Source organism: Erpetoichthys calabaricus, chromosome 5, assembly GCF_900747795.2.
Source record: "Erpetoichthys calabaricus chromosome 5, fErpCal1.3, whole genome shotgun sequence".
NCBI lineage: Eukaryota > Metazoa > Chordata > Cladistia > Polypteriformes > Polypteridae > Erpetoichthys > Erpetoichthys calabaricus.
The window spans coordinates 244,397,604-244,417,508 of record NC_041398.2 but is presented as its reverse complement, the minus strand read 5'-3'; the positions used below and the strand labels follow the sequence as shown (position 1 = coordinate 244,417,508).

The 19,905-nt window shown below is 42.4% G+C and overlaps 1 protein-coding gene across 1 annotated transcript in view; it reads right to left on the bottom strand.

Annotated features, from left to right (window-relative positions):
* The window catches only part of slc10a7 (solute carrier family 10 member 7), a 501,455-nt gene that overhangs the window by 122,918 nt on the left and 358,632 nt on the right, over window positions 1-19,905 (bottom strand). Inside the window, exon 6 of the mRNA XM_028802719.2 lies at window positions 8,380-8,415. Within this exon, the coding sequence (XP_028658552.1) occupies window positions 8,380-8,415 (36 nt within the window). The remainder of the gene's footprint in view (window positions 1-8,379; window positions 8,416-19,905) is intronic.

Sequence of the window (19,905 nt, the reverse complement as noted above, 5' to 3'; positions counted from 1 at the left end):
GGCAGCCATTGACACACTCTGCCACTGTATCAACGATTTGCAAACCACACATCCAGAGGGAGTAGTCATCGTTGCTGGGGATTTTAACCAGGCAAACATGAAGAGAGGTTTACCCCATTTTTACCAACATGTGGATTTTGCAACTCGAGGAACCAATATATTGGATCATGTCTACACCAACATTAAAGGAGCATTCAAAGCATCCCCACGTCCCCATCTTGGCTCATCAGACCACATCTCTATTATGCTAATCCCAGCATATAGACCTGTGCTCATCAGATCAAAACCATCACTCAAACAGGTGAGAGTTTGGCCAGAAGAAGCCATGAATGCACTACAGGATTGTTTTGAGTGCACTGACTGGTCTGTGTTCAGTGAGGCAGCTACCACAGATCAAAGGATAGACATAAATGAATATGCAGAGGCTGTGTTTGGCTACATAAACAAGTGCATGGAGGATGTCTGCGTCACCAAAAACATCATTGTCAGGGCAAATGATAAACCGTGGGTGACTACTGAGGTGCGAGTTTTGCTGAAAGAGAGAAACTGTGCTTTTAAATCTGGAGATATAGCTGCCCTTAGAACAGCAAGAGCCAACCTAAATAAAGCTATTAGAAAAGCTAAAAGGGCTCATGGAAAGAAAATAGAGAGTCATTTTCAAGATCACAGGAACAGCAGAAGATTGTGGCAGGGGATTAAATCTGTGACAGATTACAAAACAGTTTCTTACCCCTGTGATGATAGCTTCAACTTCCTGAATGACCTAAATAAGTACTTTGGACGGTTTGAAGCATTGAATGATACATCACCAGTGAAGGCCACCCCTCATCCTGATGAGAAGGCACTGTGTCTGGAACCGGATGATGTTCTACGGACTTTGAGGAGAATTAATCCAAGGAAAGCTGCGGGACCAGACCAGATACCAGGTTGTGTACTCAAAGGATGTGCGGAGCAGCTGACACATGTCCTTACGGATATATTTAACATCTCTCTGTGTCAAGCTGTTGTGCCATCTTGCTTTAAAACCTCAGAAATCATCCCAGTTCCGAAAAAACCCATAGTCACAACCATGAATGACTATCGCCCTGTAGCCTTAACATCAATAGTGATGAAATGTTTCGAGAGGCTGATCAAGGACCACATTACTTCTGTCCTACCCTCCTCTTTTGACCCACTCCAATTCGCCTACCGCTCCAACCGTGCCACAGAGGATGCCATATCTATTGCACTCCATTTTTCATTGGAACATCTGGAGAATAGAGACGCTATGGTCCGCATGTTGTTTGTTGATTTTAGTTCGGCTTTTAATACCATCATCCCTCAGAATTTGATCAGCAAACTGGGCCCATTGGGACTGGGCATACCTCTGCAAAACTGGATATTGGACTTTCTAATGGATAGGCCACAGTACGTACGGGTAGGAAAGAATAAATCAGATACCATCTCCTTGAGCACAGGTTCTCCACAGGGGTGTGTTCTAAGTCCCCTCCTCTTCACGCTCATGACCCACGATTGTTGTGCCAAGTTCAGCACAAACCAAATTATTAAGTATGCGGACGACACAACAGTGGTGGGTCTCATTCGAGGTGACGGGGAAGGGGATTACAGAGAGGAGGTGAAGTCATTTGTGGAATGGTGTGATAAAAACAATCTGATACTGAATGTCGAAAAAACAAAAGAACTGGTGATCGACTTCAGGAAGAAACAGCTGATACACATCCCGGTCTACATTAAGAACACTGCTGTGGAAATTGTGCAGTCTATTAAGTTCCTGGGAGTAAATGTGACGAACAACCTCACCTGGTCCCTGCACACCTCCTCCGTCATCAAGAAAGCTCACCAGCGCTTGATCTTTCTGCGGAGGCTAAAGAGGGCCCATCTCAGTAAGTCAGTCCTCACCACTTTTTACAGAGGGACCATAGAGAGCGTGCTAACCAGCAGCAGCTCTCTGTGGCAGGAGAGCTGCAGCGCTTCGGACTGGAAAGCACTGAGGAAAGTGGTGAGGGCTGCGGAGAGGATCATTGGAGCCCCGTTGCCAAATGTACAAGATTTGGCAAAACAACGCTGTCTGGCCAGAGCTGTGCGGATTTCTAGAGACCCTACTTATCCTGCCTCTGAACTCTTTTCCCTCATGCCCTCAAGCAGAAGGTACCGCAGCCTGAAATGTAGAACTACCAGGTTTAAAAACAGTTTTTTTCCTACTGCCGTTCGTCTTTTAAATGAAGCATTTTAGTATTTTATTGTAGGCTGATTTTAACTATGTGTTTTTATTAATGTCTTGTGCATCGTATTTTCGTTCTGCAGCACATCTTGGATGTTCTGCTAAATGACAAATAAAATTGAATTGATGGATGGATGGATGGATGGATGGATGGATGGATGGATGGATGAATGGATGGATGGATGGATGGATGGATGGATGGATGGATGGATGGATCTATCTATCTATCTATCTATCTATCTATCTATCTATCTATCTATCTATCTATCTATCTATCTATCTATCTATCTATCTATCTAAGAGAAACCCCTTCACAACAGCCAACCAAGTGAACAACACTCTCCAGGGGGTAGGCGGGCGTATCGATATCCAAGTCTACCATAAAGAGAAGACTGCATGAAAGTCAATCCAGAGGGTGAACTGCAAGGTGCAAGCCACTCATAAGCCTCAAGAATAGAAAGGCTAGATTGGACTTTGCTAAAGAAAATCTAAAAAAGCCAACACAGTTCTGAAAAAACATTCTTTGGACAGATGAAACCAAGATCAACCTCTACCAGAATGATGGCAAGAAAAAAGTATGGAGAAGGCGTGGAACAGCTCATTATCCAAAGCATAGCACATCATCTGTAAAACACGGTGGAGGGAGGCAGTGTGATGGCTGCCAGTGGCACTGGGACACTCGTGTTTATTGATGATGTGACACAGGACAGAAGCAGCCGAATGAATTCTGAGGTGTTCAGAGACATACTGTCTGCTCAAATCCAGCTAAATACAGCAGTCAAATTGATTCATGATACAGATGGACAATGACCCAAAACATACAGCCAAAGCAACCCAAGAGTTTATTAAAGCAAAGAAGTGGAAAATTCTGGAATGGCCAAGTCAGTCACCTGATCTTAACTCAACTGAGCAGGCATTTCACTTGTTGAAGACTAAACTTCAGACAGAAAGGCCCACAAACAAACAGCAACTGAAAGGCCTGGCAGAGCATTAAAAAGGAGGAAACCCAACATCTAGTGATGTCCATGAGTTCAAGACTTCAGGCTGTCATTGCCAGCAAAGGGTTTTCAACCAAGTATTAGAAATGAACATTTGATTTCCAGTTATTTCATTTGTCCAATTACTTTTGAGCTCCTGTAACGAAGGGATTGTGTTCAAAAAATGCTTTAGTTGCCTCACATTTTTATGCAATCGTTTTGTTCACCCCAATGAATTAAAGATGAAAGTCTGCACTTCAACTGCATCGGAGTTGTTTCATTTCAAATTCATTGTGGTAATGTACAGAACCAAAATCTGAAAAAAGTTGTCTCTGTCCAAATATTTATGGACCTAACTGTACAGTATAAAAGACAGGTGCAGACCGATATTAAACACACCATATGATAAACAGACATAAAGACAGGCACGATAGACTCCGAGCATGATGTGTGTTTTATACTAAAAGAAATTTCAGTGATCACGAACAATTGGTTGGACCCTCATAATGAGTTCACCTTTACGGCATACAATGAATCTAATTCTGCAGTCAAGGTGCAAAGAAGAGTTTGTATTAAGTTTAACTGGTCTTGATGAGGAAGATTGTCTTCTTGTCAAACTATTTTAAAGTCATTCAATTTACTATTCTTCCACTGAAAGATGTGATTGTTAGACCACTGAGAACTGCAAGAACACCAGTCAATGGTATCAATTCCTTCATTCTCCAGGCACTGCCTGCATACTCTCGCCACATGAGGCCGTGCATTGTCGTGCACCAGGAGGAACCCAAGAGTCACTGCACCAGCATAGGGTCTGACAATGGGTCCAAGGATTATATCCCGATACCTAATGGCAGTCAATATGCCGTTGTCTAGCCTGTAGAGGTCTGTGCGTCCCTCCATGGATATGCCTCCCCAGACATACCATCACTGACCCACCACCAAACTGCTCATGCTGAACGATATTACAGGCAGCATAACGTTCTCCACGGCTTATTCAGACACTTTCACGCCTGTCACATGTGCTCTCATCTGTGAAAAGCACAGGGCACCTGCCAGTGGTGAACCTGCCAATTCTGGTATTCTAATGCAAATGACAATCGAGCTCCACGGTGCCCACTAGAAGATGTCGGGCCCTCAGGCCAGCCTCGTGAATTGTGTTTCTGATTGTTTGGTCAGAAACATTCACACCAGCGGCCTGCCTGCTGGCGGTCATTTTGTAGGCTCTGCCAGGGCTCATCCTGTTCCTCCTTGCCCAAAGGAGCAGATACTGGCCCTGTGATGGGTTAAGGACCTTCTACAAGGGGCTCTGTCCAGCTCTCCTAGAGGAACTGCCTGTGTTCTAGAATCTCCTCCATGCCCTTGAGACTGTGCTGGGAGACACAGCAAACCTTCTGGCAATGAATGGCACGTATTGATGTGCCATCCTGGAGAAGCTGGACTACCTGCGCCACCTCTGTAGGGTCCAGGTATGGCCTCATGCTACCAGTAATGACACTGACCGTAGCCAAATGCAAAACGAGTGAAAAAACAGATGAGTAGGAAAAAATGTCAGTGGCGTCCCTCCACCTGTTAAACCATCCATCCATCCATTTTCCAACCCGCTGAATCCAAACACAGGGTCACGGGGGTCTGCTGGAGCCAATCCCAGCCAACACAGGGCACAAGGCAGGGAACCAATCCCGGGCAGGGCGCCAACCCACCACAGGACACACACAAACACACCCACACACCAAGCACACACTAGGGCCAATTTAGAATCACCAATCCACCTAACCTGCATGTCTTTGGAATGTGGGAGGAAACCGGAGCGCCCGGAGGAAACCCACGCAGACACGGGGAGAACATGCAAACTCCACACATGGAGGACACGGGAAGCGAACCCGGGTCTCCTTACTGCGAGGCAGCAGCACTACCACTGCGCCACCGTGCCGCCCACCTGTTAAACCATTCATTCCTATTTTGGGGGTCCTCTCATTGTTGCCCCTGTAGTGCCCTTGTTAATTTCATTAACACTAAAGCAGCTGAAACTGATTAAAAAGCCCCTCTGCTACTTAACTGACCAGCTCAATAGCCCAGAAGTTTCATTGACTTGATGATATACAGTACTCTGATTCAAAAGTGTTCCTTTAATTTTTTGAGCAGTATATATATGTGTATATATATATATATGTGTATATATATATATATATATATATATATATATATATATATATATATATATATATACACATACATACATACATATAGGCTACTGTATACAGTCATTTGAGAACCCCTCTTAATTCTTTGGATTTTTGTTTCTCATTGGCTGAGCTTTCAAAGTAGCAACTTCCTTTTTAATATCTGACATGCCTTATGGTAACAGTAGGATTTCAGCAGTGACATTAAGTTTATTGGATTAACAAAAAATATGCAATATGCATCATAACAAAATTAGACAGGTGCATAAATGTGGGCACCCCAACAGAGATATGACATCAATACGTAGTTGACCCTCCTTTTGTCCTCTAGACGCTGTCCTCCTATAGTCTTTGATGAGTGTCTGATTCTGGATGGAGGTCTTGTTGGCCATTCTTCATACAAAATCTCTCCAGTTCAGTTCAATTTGATGGACAGCCTGCTTCAAATCATCCCATAGATTTCTGATGATATTCAAGTCAGGGGACTGTGATGGCCATTCCAGAACATTGTACTTCTCCCTCTGCATGAATGCCTTTGTAGATTTTGAACTGTGTTTTGGGTCATTGTCTTGTTGGAATATCCAACCCCTGCGTAACTTCAACTTTGTGACTGATGCTTGAACATTATCCTGAAGAATTTGTTGATATTGGGTTGAATTCATCTGACCCTCGACTTTAACAAGGACCCCAGTCCCTGAACTAGCCACACAGCCCACCCCACAGCATGATGGAACCTCCACCAAATTTGACAGTAGGCAGCAGGTGTTTTTCTTGGAATGCAGTGTTCTTCTTCTGCCATGCAAAGCACTTTTTGTTCTTACCAAATTCTGATTTTTGTTTCATCAGTCCAAAGCACTTTGTTCCAAAATGAATCTGGCTTGTCTAAATGAGCATTGGCATACAACAAGCGACTCTGTTTGTTGCGTGAGTGCAGAAAGGGCTTCTTTCTCATCACCCTGCCATACAGATGTTCTTTGTGCAAATTGCACTGAATTGTAGAACGATGTACAGATACACCATCTGCAGCAAGATGTTCTTGCAGGTCTTTGGAGGTGATCTGTGGGTTGTCTGTCACCATTCTCACAATCCTGCTCATGTGCCGCTCCTGTATTTTTCTTGGCCTGACAGACCTGCTGGGTTTAACAGCAACTGTGCCTGTGGCCTTCCATTTCCTGATTCCATTCCTTACAGTTGAAACTGACAGTTTAAACCTCTGAGATGGCTTTTTTGTATCCTTTCCCTAAACCAGGAGACTGAACAATCTTTGTTGAGTTGCTTTGAGGATCCCATGCTTTCACTCTTCAGAGGAGAGTCAAAGGGAAGGAAGCAGAACTTGCGATTGACCACCTTAAATACCTTTATATCTCATGATGGGACACACCTGTCTATGAAGGCTTAACGAGCTCATCAACTAATCAGCATTGAGCAGTGACAGGCATTCAAATCAGCACAATGACAAGGGGACCCACATTTGTGCACAGCCAGTTTTTCACATTTGATTTCACTTCATAAAACTAAATACTGCGTCACTAAAAATCTTTGTTCGGAAAACACCGCAGTACTCCTAGGAAATGAAAGACAGACCACTGTTATCTTTATTGTTGAAAGGAGAGTCAATTATTATGAAGGCTGAGAGGAGTTCCCAAACATTTTCATATGACTGTATATATATGTACTGTATATGTATGTATAGCTGGAGTTTGAATAGCCTGTTTGTGTATGAGTGCTGAAGTAAAACCAGAATTAAGATTTTATTTTTCTCTATCAGGTGACACCCTCTTTTCACAATTATGCTTCCTTTGCTACTAATCTTGAGTAAGCTTTCTGACTTTAAAGCAAAGGTTTATTCTTACCTAGGACTCTACTATCCATTTATACTTTCTACCATATTTTCCTCTGCTGCTATTATATTATTCTTAATAAATACTATTTTGATATTACTTTGTCTGCGTATCTTGAGTGACTGAAGTAATAAAGTAGATATTGGGCACCTTGTGTGAGGATGGCTGCCACTTTCTTTCCCATATGGTTAGCAGGCTAAGGGAGAAGTCCCCAACTGAGGATAGCATGGTTGTGATTAATGTATCATTGGTTGGTGGATGGCATTGCCCAAGATGTATCAGCCTTCATGTGTCTAAGTCTTGTTTTCTTAAAGGCTTGCTGTATTATCAATGGGAAAGGGTTGTGTAGGATTTGTGCAGTGTCTCATGATGGGTCACCATGTGCAATTTACGCAATCGACATTACTCTGCTATGACTGTCGGTAATGATTCTACAAAGTGGGCACTGCACCCGCTATGACTGTCAGCGGTGATCAAAAGATCTAATGGTTCTCATAACCCTTCAGAAGGGCAAGATGGGTCGCAAGTAAAAAAATAATTTAAGAAGCACACTGGCACAGGTTATTCTCAGGGACTAAAGTGTGTCCGCATTGAATGTCTAGGTTATATAAGGGGACACGTGTACTGTTCACACTGAAACTAGCGAGTCTGTATGTGGGAGAGAACTGAGAAGTGATGGACTCTGGAACTGCTTATGTAGATCGGGTTTGTTTAAGTGTGTGCTAAAATTACAGTGCCAGAGTAGGCCAATCCTAGAAATGAAAGTGACAAGTTCCACTCACTCCACAATAACACAGCTGCTCATTCATTTCACGATACTTGAGAGAGGGAGAATCGTCAGTGATGACATTTGAGAAGTTCAGGAATCCACTGTACAGATAAGTCAGTTATCGAATGATAAAATTCAAAATGATAAAGTTGCCAAATTTATCACCAGGAACAAACAAAAATCTAATCTGATCTGATCCAAAAGTGTCATGTGAACAAATCAACATAATCAAGAATAAAATAGAAAATGTGATTAATTATTCAGATTCAGTCAGTTCTCCAATAATACAGCAGCTCATCATAATTCAGAAGGTATGGAACAAGTTGTCACTGTCACAGCACTTCTCAATATTGGTAACATTATAAAAAGTAAATAAAGCATTTCTACTTACAAACAGCAGAAGCAGCAGAGGCGTTACAACGATACCCTGAATTAAAAAGAAGAGAGAAAAAAAGGATAAACATTCCACTTAAGAAATCAAACTTTTAAGATCATTAACACAACCCTTTTTTTATGCTGCAGTTAATTTTCACTTCTCAGGAAAACAAAAAATGATGACATGAAAGTCAAGTGAACAAATGATTAAATGAAAACATTATTGCCAAAAAACTGCAAAACTGAACCTGTTAATGAAAGAGAAAAACTGACAGACTTGATAGTCAAGAAAAAGGTAAAGAAGTCAGAAATGGTCAGAGTGTCGCGAGAAAGGTGTGCTGTTGGGAGTGTGTTGGGGGCTCAAGCACAGGTGCTAACTGTTGTATTTCAGTCAGGGTTTCAGATTTTTGTCTTGTGTCTTCTTTGTTCACATTTCATAGATAGATAAGACAGATAGATAGATAGATGGAGAGAGAGACAGACAGACAGATAGGTGTGAAAGGCACTATATAACATCCATCCATCCATCCATTTTCCAACCCGCTGAATCCGAACACAGGGTCACGGGGGTCTGCTGGAGCCAATCCCAGCCAACACAGGGCACAAGGCAGGAACCAATCCCAGGCAGGGTGCCAAACCACCGCAGGCACTATATAACAGATAGATGAAAGTCATTATATGACAGATAGATATGAAAGGCACTATATATGATACAATGTAGATAGACTGAGGAGATCATTTCCTCTCTATCTGTCAGTGGAGCAGGACGGTGACAGCAGTCTGTCGCTGAAGCTGCTCCTCTGTCTGGAGATGATCCTGTTCAGTGGATGTGGTAGATTCTCCATGATTGACAGGAGTCTGCTCAGCGCCCGTCGCTCTGCCACAGATGTCAAACTGTCCAGCTGCGTGCCTACAATAGGGCCTGCCTTCCTCACCAGTTTGTCCAGGCGTGAGGCGTCCTTCTTCTTTATGCTGCCTCCCCAGCACACCACCGCGTAGAAGAGGGCACTCGCCACAACCGTCTGATAGAACATCTGCAGCATCTTGTTGCAGATGTTGAAGGACGCCAGCCTTCTAAGGAAGTATAGTCGGCTCTGTCCTTTCTTACACAGAGCATCAGTATTGGCAGTCCAGTCCAATTTATCATCCAGCTGCACTCCCAGGTATTTATAGGTCTGTACCCTCTGCACGCAGTCACCTCTGATGATCACGGAGTCCATGAGGGGCCTGGGCCTCCTAAAATCCACCACCAGCTCCTTGGTTTTGCTGGTACAGGGGAACCTCGGTTCATGAACGTCTCGGTACACGTACAACTCGGTATACGACCAAAAAGTTTGCCAAACTTTTGCCTCGGTTCACGACAACACACTCGGTATATGAACAAGCCAGTTTCCCTTTCGGTTTGTGCGCGCCGATGACTTCCGCACGTGTTGCATTGTTCTCGGTCAGACGTGCGTGCTTGCACGTGCGTGCGTGCTTTCGCTGTGAACTCTTTGTGCTCTATTTCATTTCCCTTCCGGTTCGTACGCGCCGATTACTGTATTTAAGCACGTGTTCAGCCTCTCCCTGTTCATTGTTCTCAGTCAGACGTGCGTGCTTTACCTGTTAACTCTTTGTGCTCTACAGTATTTCGTGTGCTTTTGCAGTTAACCATGGCTTCTAAGCAAGTGAAGAGGGTGAGAAGAAAGTGTTGCAATGTTACTTAGCCGTAACTCATCACTATAACGGTGCAGTAAAACGTATTATTGAATTTTTTGTTACAGTAGATTCAGAAAGTATTCAGACTCCTTTACTTTCTGCACACACTTATTGTATTGTAGATTTAATTTTAAATGGATACATTAAAACTAATTCTAAATAGCAGCCAGCAAGGCTTTATGAGAGCAAGGTCCTGCCAAACCAACCTTTTTAGATTTTTTTGAAGAAACAACCAGAATAGTTGACAAAAACAAAGCATACAACAGAATTTACCTGGACCTTCAAGATGCCTTTGATACAGTCATCATACACCAAAGATTAATTCTGACACTCGAAGCTGTAGGCATCAGAGGTGACCTCAAATAATGGATTTCTAGTTGGTTAACCAAAAGGAGACCAAGAATAAAGAGAAAAGGAGAATGGAGTGAGGACAGCAGTGGAGTCCCTCAGGGATCTGTCCTTGGACCCTCTGATACTTTTTCTAATTTCATTCATAGCATTGATTCTGGTGTAGTTAGTAAACTTGTCAAATTTTTAGATGATGCTAAAATTGGAGTAATGGCAGAGACTGAGGAGGCACCAAAAACAATTCAAAAAGACCTGGACGAGCTTCAGAACTGAGCAAACACTCCGGAGTTTAGTGTAGAAAAGTGCAACGTGCTACAAGTGGGGAACAGAAACGTCAACTATAAATACAAGATGAGATTTAGGGATTTAGGGGTTTACGTTGACACAACATTATTTTCATTGACTAAGTAATGCACAGAAGCGATTAAAACGGCAAATAAATTTTTAGGTTATATCATAAAAACTGTTGAATTGAAGTCAATGGACGCTATGCTCAGACTGTATAATGTACTACTGAGACCACAAATTGGAGTGTTGTGTGCAGTTCTGGTCACCACAGCGCAAGAAAGACTTGGCAGTAGTGGAAACTGTGCAGAGGAGAGCAACCAAGTGCATCATGGGACTTAAGAACATGTCCTTCTCTGTTACGAGACTGCATGGAGACCTCATGTAGGTGTTTACTATCCTCAAAGGCATTGATAAAGGAGATCCAGGAACATTCTTTCAGCTTAAGGGTGAATCACACATTCGAGGACATCAGTGGAAATGAAGGGAAAGTGTATTTAGAACTGAAGCCAGGAAGCACTTCTTTACAGAAAGGGACTCTGGGACAAACTACCGAGACATGGAGTTGAATCAGAAATCTTGAGAACCTTTAAAAAGAATCAGGATGAGATGTTGGCACAGCCGAACTATTAGCCAAACAAATGGTCTCAATGGACTGAATGGTCTCGTTTGTCAAATTTCTTATGTTCTTATGAGGAGCACTCCACATTCAGGCTCAGAAGGAAACAATCCTGGAACTACAGAAGAAGTTTACTCACAGTACGGTCAGCTTGGCAAAACTAAGAAAGTTTACATTCTTGTGCAACCCATGTCATTTTTTTTTTAAAGAAGTGTACATTTTACAACAGTCATTCAGGTACGTTTTATTTATTTAATTTTTTTGAAAGCTGTCAAGGTCTTAATACCCACATTCACTTTCTTCTGCATGTCTTCACTTGAATACATTTGCACCTTTGAATCGAGTGACCACAACACGTTTCTGTATAAAGCAAATGCCATGGCAGCTTTACCTTGCCTCTGAAATATGCATGCTGCGCACACCGCTCCAGCCGAAAACTGCAAATGGAATGAAAGGCCGGCTGCACTTAAAAACGATGCTTTTTGTGTAATGAAGGCTATGACACGAGGCAAAAAAAGGAACACATTTACCACTCCACCTCAATACAGAAATTCCCCAACAAAAGAATTTAACCCGATTTCTATGAATATTTCCAAAAAAACAAGAGTTGGAATAAGGCAAGTTAAATGTAATTTCAAGTCTGTAAAAATAAAGTTAGGGACATGTTTAGTAATCACACTTCCTTCTTCTCTCTTGTACAGGACCCCAAAGATGTCGAAAGATCTGCCTGCTTATATACGAGATGCACCTTCTGCCTCTGGCTAGAGACTCACAACTATAGACTGGCATACCCCGACTAGAGCTGCTGTTTATCTGTGCATGTCGCATCTCTTTTTGTTAATCATTTTATTTCGGTTTTTATAAACTGTTACTAACCCTCATCTGTTTGGTTTCTGTTCTTAGTATCCTGATGTGGCACTTGGTGCCACTGTTCTACTTTGAAGTTGCTCTTCTGCCTTTGGATTTATTTACATATTCATGCCAAAAGCTGCACTGATTTATTTATTTTCACATTTATTATTTACAGACTTCTTCCTCTCTGTGTGAAGGAGGTGACCAGCCTGAACCTTTTATTGAAGCACTAGCTACCAACCACCAGCACCATCACCACTATTGGCTGGGGTGGGGGGCAAACCAGACAGAAGAAACAGTAACTGATCAACTAGTTCTCTTCCCTTCTCTCCACTCGGCAACCGCTAGTGAAGGTGGTGGGGCAACCTCATGAAGTCTGTCCAACACCGCTGGGTCTACATCAGTGGTCTCAGACTCCAGTCCTGGAGGGCCGCAGTGGCTGCAGGTTTTCATTCTAACCCTTTCCTTAATTCGTGACCTGTCATTGCTGCTAATTAACTTCTTTTGATTCATCTTATTTGACTTGCTCTTGAAGACTCAGACCCCTTCATTGTTTCTTTTTCCTTAATTAGCTGCCAAGCAATAATGAGACACAAAAAGAGCCAAATCAGGACCAGCAAACTGTGACCATCACAATATATATATATATATTGTGGAGGACAGCTGGGGTTCATACCTAGCCGGAACGCCCGGAGAGTGGAAGGACTGGGAGAGGAGCTGCACGTTCCCCAGAAACACGAGAGGGCAGCTGTCCTGGTGGGTGTTGGGGACATGGAAACAGAGTTTGGAAGCTCAACCCTATGGAGGCTCATGGCCATCGCCAGGGGGTGCCTGGACATGTGCTAAGCCCTGGACACTCTCTCTGGTGTCTGACCTGAACCGACACAGACTGGACATGGAGGCACACGTAAAATAAAACAACTATTTATTTTCTTCAGCTGGAGGGTACGTTTTCCCCATGTCCCCCAACCACAGCACAGTCCCAAAATCACCAAACAAATACAAAAAACCACACTGTTTCTTCCTCCACTTCAACAAGGCAACTTCGTCCTCCTCCTCCCAACTCTGGTGTCTTGATTAGTGGCTGCAGCCTTCTTTTAAAGCCCACTAGGAAGTGCTTCAGGTGGTAATCAGCCTAATTAGGCTGCACTTCTGTGTGTGGCTGCGTTACAGCCCAGACGGGCTCAGGAAGCCTTGCAGCTCCTTGTGGAGGTGGCCACAAGGCCCAATAGGGATGAGCTCCAGTGTAACATAATTGTGGCCCCAAAGCAACCCAGAGGGGCTGCCACCAAGTGTTCTGGGGGATGTAAAGTGCATCTCATGGCTGCATGGGTCCCGGCCATCCGCCACAATATATATATATATATATATATATAGGGTAGTCCACATCTAACTATGCAACTTTTAATGCAATGCAATAATTGCATAATTAGATCTGGACCACCCTGTATATCTCTCTATATATATCTCTATATATCTATTGTGGTGGATTGCCGGCTTTCGATTCCGGCTCTCACCCCCAGGCCGCCAGGAGGAGCTCTCCCAACAGGGTGAACGTTCCCCGAGTTCCAGCAGGGTCTCATGGACTATGTAGTTTTTATACGCAGCCCTGCTGGATACCTTGGGGGCCACCAGGAGTCGCTGTAGGAGGACTTGGAGGCTCTTATGTGCCCTATAACCCGGGAGTACGTCATGGTCACGTGACAGGAAGATACGATGTGCTCCCGGGTTGAAGAAAAGGACTGTTTACCCTGACCCGGAAGGAATAAGGAACTGTAGACTGATTGGGCAGAAACTCTTCCGGGTCAGGGAATATAAAAGGACGATGGGAACTCCCAGACGGGGAGCTGAGCTGGGTGGAAGGGTGGCAACGCGTCTGGGAGTGGAGGATTGGTTATTGTTTGTAGGAATTAGTATTATTTGAGTATTGTGAAGTAGAGGGTGCTTTGTGCACAATTATTATTATTATTATTATTATTAATAATAAAACTATTATTTGGACTTTTAATCTGGTGTCTGACGTCCAGTCTGAGGGTTCAAGGGGTCACAGAGACTACAAACTATCACACTATCTATATTATATATATATATATATATATATATATATATATATATATATATATATATATATATATATATATAGTGTCCTGTGGTGGGCTGAGTTTGTTTCTTGCCTTGTTGGCTGGGATTGGCTCCAGCAGACCACCGTGACCCTGTACTTAGGATATAGCAGGTTGGATAATGGATGGATGGACATATATCTATATAAATAAAAATGTAAATGTTCGTTTGTTCAAAACCTTAAATCTCCGAAAGGAGACACAACGTTGCATTCGAATACGCGCGTGTTTTTATATACCTATTATATAGATGTCACACCTGTGACAGGTAAAAACATGCTTTTTTTGAAAACACAGCACCATCTGTTGGATGTAAAAGCAACACACGTTGTACTAAATATTTTACGGTTACATTTCAATGTTTTGATCAAATACATTTGTAAGTACATGAATAAAGGCAACAACATGGCAGTTTTTGGCGTGCAACCACAAAGAAGTGATAGGAATGCGGTCTTTCATATCAATGAAATCGCACAGTATTAGGCTGGAAGATACATAAGCAGCAATGAAGCTGTATGGCGAATTCTTTCATTTTCCATACATGAACGAAGTCCAGATGTTGTTCACTTAGCAGTACATCTAGAAAATGGACAACGCGTTTATTTCACAGCTCCAAATATGCAACAAATAGCCCTGAATCCACCAGCTACAATGTTAACTGCTTTCTTCACGTTGTGTCAAAATGACACGTCTGCAAAAACACTGCTGTATTCGGAAGTGCCTACGTATTACACATGGAATGCGAGTAGAAAATCATTTGAACGACGCAAACGAGGAGAGCGAGTCAACGGACAACCTGGCATATTCAAAGAAACTACGATAGGCAGACTGTACACCGTGCATCCCAATCAAGATGAATGCTTCTTTCTTCGCATGCTGTTGGTAAATGTGCCCGGTCCAACGTCTTTCCAGCAACTGAGAATTGTCAACGGTGTTACACATGCCACTTTCCGCAGTACATGTCAAGCTCTGAATTTATTGGAGAACGACCGACACTGGGATGTATACATTAATGACGTGTGCAACACGTCACATCCAAATCAAATTCGTGCATTGTTTGCAATCATATTGACCGCCTGCTCTCCTTCATCTGCAACACAGTTATGGGAGAAATATAAATCGCACATGGCTGAAGATATTTTCCGTCGAATACGCAAGTAAAATTCAAATATAAACATGGATTTCACAGCAGAAATCTACAACTAAGCATTGATAATGATTGAAGATTTGTGCTTAGAAATCGCGAACAAAGTTTTTAATCAATTGGGAACGCCATCACCGAATCGATCTGCTGCTGCTTCGTTCGATGTAGAATTGCGTCGTGAACAAAATTACAACACGGGTGATCTTTTGTCGTATGTGCAATCAAATATTCCTAAGCTAACGCTTCAACAAAAAGGCATTTACAATCAAATAATGCAAACTGTCAATAACGGGGTTGGAGAAATCTGGAAATTGGGAACAGAAAGGTGCCAGTTGATCTGACCTCACGACGAATTTCATTGCCTCATAACTTCTGCAATTTAGTGACATCAAAAGAAGAATTGAATAAGAATCACGATTAGCTGAGTGAACGAGCTATTCTTGCAGCCAAAAACAAAGACGTCTATGAACTTAACAATATTATTCAGTCTAACATTCTGCACAGACAATGGAACAACAAAAAATATTGTATAACCAGACTGAGCCACAGCAACACGTGGCCGGATACAGCTAATGTGTGTGTATATATTTCTTATATATATATATATATATATATATATATATATATATATATATATATATATATACACACACACAGACACACATAGAGTATCTGGTGATGCCACCTCTTTTCCAGAATCTTTTCATGTGTAGCTGGTGGAATGCGCTACCCACCTTCTTATGAAATTCTGACTCCCTCAATGTGTTTAAGAAGCGTTTGGAGAGCCACTTGCTTAGCGAATTCCTGTCTAACTAATATTAGCTTTTAGGTTTTATAACCAAGATATTGTAAGTTGCTAGTTTTTGCTCAGAGTTCTTTACATGTGATGACCAATCTTCTTTCCTTGTCCCGTAACACTTGTTACTAAACAGTCCCCCAGGGCTGATGTTTATTGGATTATGTTGACCTTTTTATCCAGTCACTTTGGATAAAAACATCTGCAAAGTAAATTAATGTAAATGTATGTACAGTATGTCTGTGTCTAATCCGCTATCAGTAAAAGTGAGCTGTGTGAGGTCAGGATTCCAAAATGAGTATCTACAAATTTGGACAATTGAGTTTGTACCCTTGCAGTTCATTGAAAAAGCATTTGTCTGCCTCCTGAAAATGATGGAATGAAAAGCAGTTGTTCCCTGTATACCTGCATGTCTTTGATACGTCAGAGTAAAGCAAATCAAGTGTGACAAGAGATCGAGTACGGCTTATTCTACAAAGATCTTCTAAACTGCCCTGGAGTCATTTGTTGGTACCTCTAGAAAAGATCATCAAAAACTGGATTTGATTGATTCTTCAAACTCGCTGTTTTCTTTAATTCATATCACACAAGTCTCCAATCATACAATCAGTCATTTAGCCGATTTAAATGGAGAAAAGTCGTCACTCTGTTGTTTGGTGTCAGACTTGTGTGTCCCACACTGAACATGGACCACAGAAAACAAAGGAAAGAGTTGTCTGAGGAGATCAGAAAGACAATGTTATACGAACATGTTAAAGGCAAAGGCTAGAATGTAAATGTCATTATGAACTTTAAGGTCCATGGGACAGCCACAAGAGGAAAACTGACAACCAGAATGGGCAGAAGGAGAGGCAGACACAAAGCCAAGGAAAAATTTCAAAGAGATACAAGCTGAACTCCAAGATCAAGGTGCATCAGTGTCTGATCACACCATCCATTGCTTTTTGTGTGACAGTGGGCTCAATGGTGAAGGACTGTAATTTGCTAAACTATATTCTAACAATCCACAATGCTTCTGTGAGAATGTCCTTTGGACAGATGAGACACAACTGGAGTTTTCTGGCAAGTCACATCAGCTGCATGCTCAAAGATGAGAAAATGAAGCTTTCAAAGAAAAGAACAGCAGACCGACTATGAAACATTGAGAAGGCTTGCTTACGTTTTGGGGCTGCTGTGCTGCCTCTGGGGTTATGGAGTGCCTCGAGTCTGTGCTGAACTATGAAATCTCAACACTATCAAGACATTCCGGAGTGACTTGTGCTGCCCAGTGTCAAAGCTTTGTCTCAGTTGCAGGTCATGGATCCTCCAACAGGATAATGAGCCAAAACACACAGCAAAAAGCACCCAAGAACGGCTGAAAACGCGACATTGGACTATTCTGAAGTGGCCATCTATAAGCCCTGATTTGAGTCCCATCGAAAATCTATGGAAAGAACTGAAACATGCAGTCTAGAAAAAGGCCCCTTTCAAATTTGACCCAGCTGACACAGTTTGGTCAGTATGAGTGGGCCATACAACCTGTGGACAGGTGCAGAAGGCTCATGGACAGCTCCAAGAATCGCCTGTTTGCAGCAATTGCCTCTTAATCTGAGGTCTGTGGACCATGTATGGGTTTCAGGGGGTCCGTGGGTCAGGTTTATATTCACTATACAGCCCGGTACTGTTGATTTTTCTCGCGTGAACTTTCTCATGTGATTTTTCTTGTGTGTTATGTCTCTCAATGTTATTTATCTCGTGTATCATTCTTCTTGCAAACATTTATCTCACCTAAGCCTAATGCGTGAGTTACTACTCGTGAGAAACATAAGCTGCCGCTGTGGAAAAAGAAGATTGGAGGCAGACAACTATGCAGAGTTTTTAGTGTTAGAAGAAGTGCTTCAGCAGGATGGAAGTGAAAGCAACAATGCCCTGTCAGCTTCTCTGTAGGCAGAATTCTGCAGACATTTGGAGACTCTGCAGAACTCTTTCAAAGGTTACTTTGGCTCAGGTGATCTTAAAGTTATAAGAAATGTGGATTCATAATCCTTTCCTAGCCGAAATAGACTGTATCAGTGATGAACAACTTGCCAATGATGACCTCATTGACTTGAGGACAAAGGAAATGTTATGAAACAAACTCAACTGGAAAAGCCCTGGAGAATTCTGGTGTGCATTGGCACAGGGCGCCTATCCTCGTCTGGTATGAGTGCGCCGATTCCCTTTGCTACTACACACCTTTGTGAATCAGGCTTTTCAGCACATGTTTCTATCAACACGAAAAGTCGAAATAGATTGGATGTCAACGATGATATGCGTGTCACCTTGTCGAAGACCACTCCACAGTTTCATATTCTTATTCAAAGCAAATGAGAACAACCTTCTCATTGAAATAAAGTAGTTAACGAGAGAGCAGATGTAGCAGTAACGAATTTCCCCGAAAATAAGCCCAGCATGATTTTCAGGCTGCTCTGTAATATAAGCCCATAGTCAAGATCGTCAGCTGAAAAGTGAGGTGCCTAAGGCCGGGTTTTTATACTTCATGCGATGCAACACGTGTGCCCAAAATATCCATTAAATTCCGAGGACACCTTGCCACAATATCTCTGAAAAGGATGTTTAATGATTACATCCATCAATCCAGGGATGCGTAAGACAGAAACAAAATCCCTGGACGGGGCATCAGCTCATCACAAGCTGAACACAAGCACACATACACACACTGGCATCATTTTAGCGTCACCAAATCCCCAAACCTTCAGGTCTTTGGATGGAAACTGGAGCACACTGTGGAAACCCACCAGGAAAACATGCAAACCCCAGGCAGGGAGCACCAGCAATGTGACTCCCTGTGAGACAGCAGCGCTACCACTCTGCCACTGTGCCACCCCCATATGTGTAACTATTGACAGTATCCATTATTTAAACAAAGTTAACGATTTATCTGTAAAATGTAACATACATAGTTTAATGCATTTCATCATGAAAGTGATATCAAGTATAAATCTAAGGATTCTAAATGTGCAGAGAGCTGGAATATCATAAATGTAATGTGTTCTGTGTGCTGATCTATTGCTGCTTGCCACTGCTGTCAGGTCAGGAGGAAGCCCCAGAAGCTCGTAGCGATTAACAACCGGGTCAGTTTTAAGATGAAGTTTATGACAGTCCACTTTAAAGTTAAAGTGGACATTTTGAGGTTGAAGCCGAAATTTCTACTTTAATCACAAAATTGACATTTTCACCGTGTCCTTAATGTTTTTCTCTGTGGCTCAAATACGCCCCCGTACATTCTGATGCACCGAAGATGGTATGTGTAAAATATATTGTGTCATTATGCTGGGGAATATGCGATGCTTGAATAAAAAAGCACCATGAATACATTTGTATGTCGGACATCGAACCACACACATCGATCCTGAAGGAGTGGTGGCTCTGAGGCTCGGGATCTGCACTGGCAATCGGAAGGTTGCCAGTTCGAATCCCGTAAATGCCAATAAAGGGACTCTGCTCTGTTGGGCCCTTGAGCAAGGCCCTTAACTTGCAATTGCAGGTAGTGAGAAAAACGCTATATAAATGCAAAGAATTATTATTAAAAGTGGCTGGAGTAGCAAGAAATTCAGGGTTTGAATGTGGAGAGTTATGATGATATTCCAGAAGAAGATGACATGACTGTAATTGAAAAAAATGTATATTGTTGTACATGA